This window comes from Plutella xylostella, chromosome 13, assembly GCF_932276165.1.
Source record: "Plutella xylostella chromosome 13, ilPluXylo3.1, whole genome shotgun sequence".
NCBI lineage: Eukaryota > Metazoa > Arthropoda > Insecta > Lepidoptera > Plutellidae > Plutella > Plutella xylostella.
In genome coordinates, this window is record NC_063993.1 from 8,121,899 (window position 1) to 8,133,626 (window position 11,728).

Below are 11,728 nucleotides of genomic sequence, written 5' to 3' on the forward strand. Positions count from 1 at the left end.
CTATTGAGGTACAGTTTACTTACGGGTTTTTAAGAATGCGAAACAACTATTAAGAAAATACCAAAGATCTGTATACATTAATTAGTAAAAATTTATTTGTAGTCCAACAAAAATAAAAGCTTCTTACTTAGAATCTAAAGTACATTGCATCAAACATCATTATTTAGTCGTTATTACAATCATACTAGTAGAATCATAATACAAAATAAAATTACGGTTATGTAATAATTATTGTCGTATTCAAAGCGACTTTTCGCATAACACGCATACAGTAGGTACCTATGTGCTTTCACAAAAATACCTAGACATACAAAATCTATACTTTTTTTGTTAATTATTTGTTAGGCACTGATTTTGTTATTGACTTACGTTTTCTAGTTTAGGCCCTTTGCCTATAAAAGGGCATTTGCATTCATTCCTTATTAGAGATACAAAAAAAAAACAATAAATGCACTTTATACTGATTGAATTTACCTTTCATTAATATATTATCAGAAGAAAATGTTATAAGCCTGTTGTTTAGTATTGTATTTGTATTGCTTTTGTATTGCCAAAACAACAATATATTAATTTATAATAACTATTTTTCATATAATATTTATTTAAAAACTATCCTAGAGATTCAATTATCAGAAGAAATATTAACTTTGGTCTTAACATTGTTATACATACCTAACTATAAAGTAAATAATGAATCTTAAAGTTACAATAAGCATAATCTAACTACTACGAATTATTTATACTTGGCAAGGTGGAATATCTAACGTTTTTAGCATAATATAAACTTTGTTAAGTACCAATTATATATTTTTTGTTGTGTACCAAAAGCATTAAAGTCCATGCCATAATATAAATTGTATGTTTTATACATAGATGCGAAATATTACAAACTCATTTTTTTGCTAATAACCAGGTATGTTTGGTTGGAATTAGTGGTTTTGTTTTGCCATTGGATAATCATGGCTTTTAATAAATAACTGGAAATATTTATCGAAAATATAAAATTTATAAAAAAAAATGGCACAAAATAAAATGTAAGTATATAAAAATATTCATTAAATAATATAAAACATAGATAAGTATATTGGAATCCTTTCAGTGTATGGAATACCAAACTGGGTTCGAAGGTTAATGTGACTATGAACTAACTAATTCATAAGACTCATCGAATGTTATAAACAATATCGATTCAGACGTTAAAAGTTAAAGGCATAGGTCGATTATGACCTTACAAAATACGCTCACAACGTAGAATCGATATAGTTAACGCCGCATAAAATGAACACATATTGCATTTCATTAATTCCTTGTGTTTTTACGGGCGCATGTTATAAACACCGTTCCTTTTTTAAAACTCATCGTGTCTGGCCAGTGCCTCTCCGAAGTCGGTCGCTTGAGATCCAACAAAGAGGTCGTATTTGTCTATGATTTCCGACTTGGTTAGTTTCTCGTCTGCGTCCGCGTCGGCTTCAAAAACAAGATGGCGGGCTTCCGCTTCCGCATGGTCGAACTCTGGTGGCGCGATCCAGTTCTTCACTTCGTGCTCGTCCATGAAACCGTCTTTGTTTGTGTCTCTGTAAAATATTAAATCATTATTGACATTGTCTTTATAACAGTTATCATTTTATCGGCTCTTGAAAACAAGAAGTATCATAGGTTCAATTTCCAAAGAGGGCAGACACAAAGAAGAATGGCGAAACCTGACCCGCTTTGCGTAAGTTAGCAGCCACTAACCAAAGCTATTTTAAGTTATTGATAAAAATGTCTACTATCAGGGAAAAATATTTAAAAAAATCTAAACCATGGGGTTCTTGAGATATTAGGGTTCAAAAGTAAATTAATTAATATATTTTTTTTCGTTAAATAAGTTTTTGATGAATAGTACACGCACAAACAAGTTTTATAATCTAAATCATGAGATTCCCAATACATAGTGCATCACAAAATGTATTACATGATTTTATTTCTGCAAATAATATCAAGATTATTTTTGCACATTTCACACTCGGAGACCTATTTTTATAAAGAGATCAATTTCAAAAATTATTTCATTCTATTCAAGTTCCCGTTATCCCGAAGTAACATAGAATACTTTTTATCCAGGAATTCCCACGGGAACACTTTTAAAAACTATTTTTAGCTCAAGGGTAACATCTAGTACAGTAGAAAAAACTTGATCTTTCGGCACTTATATCTTCGTTCTCCCATGCCTCATAATAATAAAATTAATACCAGTATATACTGTAGTCACGGACTACACATCAGTGTATGTTTCATCAATGGCCGCTCTGGGTCATGGCGCTATAGAGAAATTGCCATTCTCCTTTGGTTGGTTTGCCATACAATAATAGATACAAGAAACATTTCGTAGTTTTACAGTCAGAACAATGTAATGTGTGCACGAAGAAGGCCGGTGGCAGAGTGTTGTAGCTTATGGCTTTCTTTTTGAGATGCCGGTATATCCTTCATATGACCATTATCGCCTATGTTGATGAGCTATACAAAATTCACCCATCAGCTCATAAAGCTTTCATAGCTCTAACTAGTGTACTTAAAACTAATCCTTAACCTCCAGTAACAAGGTCCAACACACCTGTACTCGGAGAACTGCTCCCTCCCCTGCTTGACCCAGTGTGGTTCAGCTCATAAGCTTTTATAGCTCTAAATGCTGTTTTTTAATCTCATACTAAATTGTCAGATTCTGAACGGTTAATAAACCGTCAATTGTTCCGCAAAAAGACTTGAACTTCATTCAAAACTGATCCTTAACCTCCAGTAACAAGCTCCAACACACCTGTACTCGGAGAACTGCTCCCTCTCCTGCTTGACCCAGTACGGTTCAGCTCATAGGCTTTTATAGCTCTTAATGCTGTTTTTAATCTCATACTTATTTATATAATAAACAGTCGATTGTTCCGCAAAAAGACTTGAACTCGATTCAAAACTGATCCTTAACCTGCAGTAACAAGGTCCAACACACCTGTACTCGGAGAACTGCTCCCTCTCCTGCTTGACCCAGTCGGGCTCGCTCTCCTCCTCGCCCTCTTCTGGACGGTACATGTCGCCGATGTACTCGTCAATGGAGATGCGGCCGTCCTGTGGGGGAATAGGGTTTAAATTAGTTAAATTTTTAAGATATATTCCTTTATATTTACAAAGTTTTATTAATAAAGTAAATGAGTATGATTTTTAAGATGTATTTTCAAAGTTTTATTCATAAAAATTCTATCTACATTTTTTTACTTAGGTTTACTGTGTATGTTTTGCTTTACGACTTTTTTACGACTGCACGTTATACGTGAGTTACCCATAAATGTGTAACTTAACAATCAACCTAGGTATTTTTTTTGTCAAATACTACACTCTGTCTCAGTGGAATGAAAATATTTATATATACAGGGTGATTGGAAAGTCGATGTATTCCTTTAAGGCCCGGGTCTCCTATTTACTCCGTAGGTCGCGTCAAGTGTCACCGCCGTAGACCGCGTCGCGATGCTCATACATTTACGCGCCAAACGTCGGCGTGTGAGGGAGACCGCATCAGTACATTTCTATAGTGAGCATCGTGACACGGCCTACGGCGTGACGCTGGACGCGACCTGCGGCGTAAATAGGAGACCAAGGCCTAAATGGGTTGTAGACGAAGGCGTTTCTAGTCGATTGAACCCCATAATGCATTATCCGAAAGTCAACCATTTCTGAGTTATTTGAGTTTTAATTTTTTTTAAGAATTTTGCCAAAATTTATGTTTAAAAGCAAAATATTTCAAAAACTAACGATTTTTTAAATAATTTTTTGATTGTTTTGCATTGGTGACACCTTAGTCAACTAATCATAATCATTAATTGCGCAATATTTAACTTAATTTAGACACAGTGCTTCAAAATAGATGAAACATTAAGAAAATGTTACGAAAGATGAAAACAAAAAAGCTAATTTAAAAAAGAATTTTATCTGACAATTTTTCAGGCACTACAGCTTAAAAACATAATCAATTTATAAGCTTTAAAAAGACATATTCCAATCTAAAATCGATTAAGGTATGACCAAGATATAGCCAAAACAACCGCATAGGCGACAAATCTCAGTAGGGAAACGAACAACATTTTGTTTAAATTTTAAGGTAAAATGTCTTATAACTGGACTTTGTAGAGCTCCGAACCGTTTGCTAATTATTGTTCTCCGATAACGCGGTTCCTCAAAGGCACAGATCGACTACAAGGTTGCTTCACCGAAATAATGCTTGTCCGATAACACGGTTAGCCGAAAGTACTTTTCGATGACGATAGGTTCAACGATAGAATGCTTTTTCGACTGCCCAGTTTATTAAATTGTTTATCCACCAAATTGCACTCCTATAACACTATTCGGTGAAACTTTTCAGCTAAAATATTTGGCACAGTGTTTGAATACGTTGAATTTAAAACAATCATTGTCAAACAGTGCTATTGTCACGTGCAGTAGCATTCCCAAGTAACATTTCATTCGAGCTTAGGTTGTAAGAAATGCCTTTAGGTTTTATAAGGGTTGTGAAAAGGTTAATGCTTTGCTATCTGGTCATATTGAGTACTTGAGAATGATTACTAAGTCCTAAAACTAATTGTTTATTAATACAACCTTGGAGCTGCTGATAAGAGTTTATATTAACGTTATTTTAACATGTATTTCAAGAGCATATAGTTCTAGGATCTTATAGTTGTCGTAGACTCCTGAAAAAGTTCTAGAAAAGCTAGCATTATGCTAAAGTGAGAGCTTAAGGTTAAATTTTTAACGTTGATACAACCATAAAGTTATGGAATATTGAAATCACTTATAAGTATTTTTAAAAACCTATCTGAAACCTTTAGGTTGATGAGAGTTGTCTAGGCAAACAAATTAGGACTACTTGGTGAAAACCAAAATCATGGCTATAAGCTAAAGGCATGATTTAAGTCATTCAAGAATATTTTAAAGCTTTAGAGGCATCCTCAAAATATGTTTAATGCTTTTTAGTAATTTACTAACGGCCGCCATATTTTTTCACTGAAATAAAAAAAAATACTTAGCAAAAAGATACATTTTAATTAATTAGAGGAAAATTCAGCAGCGTTTGCTATACTATTCCAAATATATGTTTTTTTATATAGACAGTACTTTTATTTCTAATATAACTTTACACCAAACATAAAATATTATCTATTTTTTTTAATTAAAATATCTTCAAATTTATTATTTACAAAAGGCCCGTCACTTATACAGAACTATTATCCGAAAGTATCACAATAAAGTGCTAGTCGCACAAGTTTTTCATATTTCCCGACTTCAGCCTAACTACTTACTATATTTTTTATTAATACAACACTTACAAGTTAGCCATTTTGAGTCTTGGAAAGTGTCAGGTAATGGCGCCATTTATTATAATTATTATAAAATCTTACACAGAAACATTTTAAAACCCGAGAGTATTGGAAAGGCATTACAAATATCCATCAAATGTGTTACAAGTTATAGTAGAGTTACATCCAGGACTAATTTAGAACTTAAAAGCTGTCTTCCAAGGTTATGTTAACGTTAAATTGAGGTTGTGAAGGTTTTATTTAGGTTCTGTGTAAGTAGTTCAAAAGGTTCTGGGTTTGAGCTATAGGTTTTGCTGTAGCTCTCAGAAAGGTTCTAAAACGTGGGCCCTTTTTGCACTCAGGAGGTTAATATAAGGTTAATATAAGGTTATCGAGCCTTCTAAGTCTCACGAGTTGATTTCCATACAAAGGTTCTAGAACCTTTTCAAAACCTTTCTAAAACCAAAAATGTTACTTGGGTTGGCTAGTAGGCCAATCATGTTTTCGGCGAATTAACCGCAAACGGTTCGGAGCTCTACAAAGTCCAGTTACAATACTTTTTACCTTAAAATTGGAACAAAATCTTGGTCGTTTCCCTACTGAGATTTGCCCGCCTATGCGGTTGTTTTGGCTATATCTTGGTCATACCATAATTGATTTTAGATTGAAATATGTCATTTTAAAGCTTATAAATTGATTATGTTTTTAAGCTGTAGTGCCTGAAAAATTGTCAGATAAAATTCTTTTTTAATTTAGCTTTTTTGTTTTCACCTTTCTTAACATTTTCTTAACGTTTCAACTATTTTGAAGCACTGTGTCTAAATTAAGTTAAATATTGCGCATTTAATAATTATGATTAGTTTACCAAGGTGTCACTAATGCAAAGCAATCAAAAAAGTATTTAAAAAATCCTTAGTTTTTGAAATATTTTGCTGTTAAACATACTTTTCGGCAAAATTTCTAAAAAAACTTAAAACTTAAATAACTCAGAAATGGTTGACTTTCGGATTATGCATTATGGGGTTCAATCGACTGGAAATGCCTTCGACTACAACCCATTTAAAGGAATACATCGACTTACCAATCACCCTGTATATACAGGGTGTCCCAAAAGTCAACGTCATCCCTTAAAGGGTTGATAGGTCAGCTCATGAGAGGCCAGAATATCACAATATGACCTTAGTAAAAACTCCATAATTTTCGAGATATTGACACTTTTATAAATTTGCTGAAAATCGACACCTTGGATCAGTTTTTTGCGTGCCGCCGGTACAAAAATCCATATTGTTAGAATTTGTTTGGTGTTGCATCACCCTGTATAGCCCTGCTATTGATCGCAGTAAAAAAAAATATTGAGTAATGCTGTATGTTTAAAAAAAATACGATTTTCAAAGTCATAAAAGGTAATCGTATTTTTTATTAACAACTTTGACTCTACATACTGTAAAAAAAATATACCACGCAAACCTGGCACCTTATTTGAAAAGATTGCTCATTTAATGCAGTTTTCAAAATGGTATGAAACGTTGCTATAGTTTAAATATAAAAAAAGTTATTGCTATTTTAGTACAAAACGACCTCGATGTAAAATTGTTTGAAGGAAATTTATCTGACTGAATTTATTAAGGGTAAGTCATGTTGGAACGAGTAAAAGTAAAATAGGTGGTGGGGTCAGCCGTGGCAACATAGATGACGCAAAAATAGCTAAGAAAAAACTTACCAAACTCTTATAAAATATATTTTTCGTTTTTTACACCTTAATTTAAAAAAACAAACGTTTATTGACTTTTATTTTTATTTCTCAAAATTATAACACCACTTTTTTATATTACGTACATTATCAGCAAAAAATAATACTCATTAATGGTCATAATCATAATTTTGAGAGTTTGGTTTTGTTTAACAATAACTTTAAAAAAAAACAAGTAATTAGAGGTAATGTTAATGACAAACTGATCTGTCCCTTTTTTGGATACTGTGGGTGTACAATGTACATGTGTAAGCGTTTTACTTGTACAATATCACACATTAGCACTACTCAGGAATGTACGTTACCATGCGCTACATTTATGGGGAATGTGGAGTTGCTATAGTCCACTTTTTTTCGAGAAAGATACTCAAAATGCGACATTATATTAACTGTGACAACGTTGTCTCTTTTCCCACTCCCGGCCACACCACCTATTTTACTTTTACTCATTCCAACATGACTTACCCTTAATAAATTCAGTCAGATAAATTTCCTTCAAACAATTTTACATCGAGGTCGTTTTGTACTAAAATAGCAATAACTTTTTTTGTTCATTGAAACTATAGCAACGTTTCATACCATTTTGGAAACTGCATTAAATGAGCAATCTTTTCAAATAAGGTGCCAGGTTTGCGTGGTATATTTTTTTTACAGTATGTAGAGTCAAAGTTGTTTATAAAAAAATACGATTACCTACCTTTTATGACTTTGAAAACCGTGTTTTTTTTTAAACATACAGCAGTACTCGATATTTTTTTGATTGCGATCAATAGCAGGGCTATACAGGGTGATGCAACACCAAACAAATTCTAACAATATGGATTTTTGTACCGGCGGCACGCAAAAAACTGATCCAAGGTGTCGATTTTCAGCAAATTTATAAAAGTGTCAATATCTCGAAAATTATGGAGTTTTTACTAAGGTCATATTGTGATATTCTGGTCTCTCATGAGCTGACCTATCAGCCATTTAAGGGATGACGTTGAGTTTTGGGACACCCTGTATATATCTTAGAATCCATTAACGCAAACACAGAACCCCAAATTCATACAAATAACAAATTTATTGGGTACACTCTATAGGGCGGAAAAAGTACCTGTATTGTATAGTTTATATGTACGAAAGTCCGGGTTCGATTGTCGACACTTGGCAGAAATTTGTTTAAACATAGATTGGTTCGAGTTTCTTCAATGAATAGAAGAAAATGAAAAATCAAAACGTTTATTTGCTGCCTTACATTTTGGGTTCCTGCCCCCTAGGTAGTTACGTAAAGCCGACCCTAAATAAGGAAAAGTCTAGGAAGAAGAAGAAGACTCCTATATTCCATTTCACGAGGAAAGTCATCTGATACAAACAAAAACTACCCTTATTTGAATGTAATAAGGGTTCTGTCAGATGTCTTTCCCCGTGAAAAAAGGTATAGGTACTTACGTTGTCCTTGTCGATGTCCTCCATGGTCTCGAGCACGACAATCTCGCGCATGTCGGGGTGGTCCTCGGGGTGCAGGAAGCCGGCGAACTCCGTGCGGTTCAGCGAGTCGTCCTGGTTGCCGTCTGGGAACAGAGACGAGGAGTTATTGCAGGGATTTTGTAAGATAGGAATGAATGCGAGTCCGCTAAGATGGATTATTGAAAGCACTCTTTAACAATGGTTGATGAAACTTAGGCTGAACAGTTTTGAGAAATAGTTTTAAGCTGCGTAGGCCCAACGAACGCCCAACGATGGATATTTATCATACATAATACAGGGCAGATTGCAGCATCTATCGGTGAACGAAACTTTGTGAAACATTGCTTATGATAAAGGACCTATCGGTAGCTAGGAATAGCGCTATTTAAGACAATCACAATAGTGATGTTCAGAAGATACTGAATTGGTTGTTAGTATTTTTAATTTTTCCTTCCTACTCTAATTAATGGAGTGGCTGCCATTTTCATATACATTATTTATCTACACTAGTTACAAGAACCAGCAAATGGGAGTGAAACTCACCAGCGTGGTGCCAACGCCTGCGGTCTCTCTTCATCAGACCATTGTAAGTGAACCCCTCGCTGTTAGGTGAGTACTTTTCCTTATCATCCATGTCATCCATGAAGCCGTACACATTCTTCCTGTATTGCTGTGGAGTAGAAACAAGATCTGTTAGTTGACTGATTAATAATTAAATATTATAAAAATTCTACAGCTAATACTATTGCACTCTTATCAACATCCATCAATCCACATCACCCACTGTGTTCTCGCCCTTCTTTATAATACTGTGTAGAATTCGACGTAGTTTATTATTTTAATTTATCTAAGAATCTTTCTAAGCTAGTAAGCCATTACTTATTAATTTCATAAGTAACGCAAAAGACTAAACTGAGTAAAAGTTAGACCTATTATAAAAGTTATTGAACTGTATCAACAAAAGGTGAACATATTTCAAACATTACAACACTTTTGAATGGGTAATAATAATTGGAGTCTATGCCTATGAGTCATTGGAACATCAATTTATTTGTAGGAACATTGATCTCCATTAATAAAATGTTAAAAGCAGATTGTTTAAACAGATGGACCATTGGGTGGTTTCAATATCGTATGTATCAACCAATTTGCTAATTAAGTTTTTGCTCTTAGCACCATTTGGAGATTATAGTTGTAATAAAATAATATTTCTATGTGCAGTGTGCAGTGCACACAACTGGCCCCAATAGTAATATTACATACACTCTCACACACCTTTCAGTAACTTAAGAAAATATGACTATGAAAACTTATGAGGTAGACAGAAGTTAACTAAATAGATTACACACCACACAAACACTAATTATTTAAAACTGATAAACCAAAATAAATGTATATCTGCTTTTTAAATAAATACCCATCATGGGCAGGAAAAACCAAAACCAACCTCCCAAGAGATCTCATCTTCATTATTAGGGTTGTGCTGCCTCCAGTGCCTCTCGACATCCTCATCAATGTACCTCTTCTGTGTGTATCTGATCCAATCCTTCAACTCCACAAGTGTGATGAAACCATCGCCATCCCCATCTATCTTGTCTACGATGATTCTAGAACAAAGTTGACACACAGAGATTAGCATGTGAATGAGATAACAGGGTCACTGAACTTTGTGTGACCAGATTAGGCATGTAATAGACATTTTTAACTTTATATGGTAAAAAATATAGTTATGCCAGTGAAGCCTAGTATAATAGTATGTAACATAGGATGGTTTAAAACTTTGAGCCAGTTAAATGAAAAATAGGACTGAAGTAGTAAAACTATTTTTAGATAAGGAACTCTGTGTAACATGGTTAAGACCAAGTTGATGTGTTTGACCCACTTGCCAAGTAATGTGGGCTACGGAGCTGCAACATTGATTATCTGCCCACTCAGAAATAAAACCATTAAACAAACTATGAAATTGGCCTCTTATAAGTACTGTATGCAGTTTATGAGTCAATATAGCAGCTATGTGTGATATTTAAATAGGTTGGTATCTCAGAGTTTCTCATTTATAAAACCAATGGTCATAACTTCAAGTATTTCAGTTAAGTTTCTGATTGGACTTATTCTTCTAAGAATGCAAAATAGTCCTAATTATGTTTTCATAAATTAATGTTAAAATAGCGGAGTCAAAAATATAGTTCCTCCAATTCATCAAAGCACGTACAGAAAATCAAGAACTGCTGAATCAATTACTGCAACTTGCATTTTTATACTACACTTAATACCTACATGTAGGTAGGTACTAACATATTAGCAATGAAAGAAACATGAGAAGGTACTTTACCCAAGTCTTCTTTTACTCTCTTCAGGGGCTAGCTGGTCAAAAGTTTTGGCTTGATCCTGACCCAAAAACGCGTCATGATCATACTGCTTATTGTGGTGTTCATTCTTAAAGTGTTCAGATTCTGATAACTGATCAACTAGCCTTTTAGAATCTTCACTCGGAACTCCAGCGAAAACAGCAGTTACGGTCAGAAGTAATAAAACTCCGGCCAACATTTTGCCTGAAACAAGTCGAGATTCGCTTACAATTTTATTACTGTACTTATCAAAGAAATGTTACATCGGCTATCAAACACGCCAGTTAAAAGCGGCCACGTCAACACACCACTTACTTCCGTATTCCAGAACAAAACGACCACGACCGCTACACGCTCACTGTAGGGAATATAGGATAGGAAATGGGAAGCTGAGTGAGCAGAAATGAATTTTACAAACAATCCCTGCGGTGATGACGGATTGACGTTAACTTGACAGCTAGCTAGACGGAAAACCGAAACCGGCAAGCCACAGGCCACAGACTACCTTGACGATATAAAGCACCAACACATTAACGGACGCAGCTTACGGACGCGGCTGTCAATGTCAGCCGCGACTGATAGTGTGCACGGTCTTTTGAGACAGTTCGTGCCAGATCGCTCTCGAACGTCTGAAAGCTGAACAACAAAGGCGCCGACACACTAGCAGACGCGGCACAAGGTCAGCCCTAGGTTACGTCCGCGACTTACGTGAAAAGACCGTGCACACTATCAGTCGCAGCTGACAGCCGCGTCCGTAAGCCGCGTCCGCTAATGTGTCGGCGCCTTTACATCCGATAGTTTGAACAGCGTAGTGTACATTCTTTACCTACATACCTAATCACGGCCGATGATGGTGTCGGCGCGTT

At 34.9% G+C, this 11,728-nt stretch overlaps 1 protein-coding gene across 2 annotated transcripts; it reads right to left on the reverse strand.

Moving 5' to 3' along the window:
- Positions 1-785: 785 nt before the first annotated feature.
- Positions 786-11,336, reverse strand: LOC105390637 (calumenin-A). Of its 2 annotated transcripts, none has more exons than XM_011561978.3 (7): positions 11,178-11,336; positions 10,847-11,066; positions 9,962-10,121; positions 9,058-9,184; positions 8,497-8,618; positions 2,981-3,096; positions 786-1,574 (listed from the first exon to the last, which is right to left on the reverse strand). In XM_011561978.3, the coding sequence occupies exons 2-7, from the start codon at positions 11,059-11,061 to the stop codon at positions 1,349-1,351; spliced, it is 966 nt and encodes a 321-aa protein (XP_011560280.3). In that variant the 5' UTR covers positions 11,062-11,066; positions 11,178-11,336; the 3' UTR covers positions 786-1,348. The 2 variants fall into 2 exon arrangements, with proteins under 2 accessions (XP_011560280.3, XP_048481050.1); XM_048625093.1 differs by having other exon boundaries at positions 10,847-11,087; positions 11,178-11,311.
- Positions 11,337-11,728: the final 392 nt, after the last annotated feature.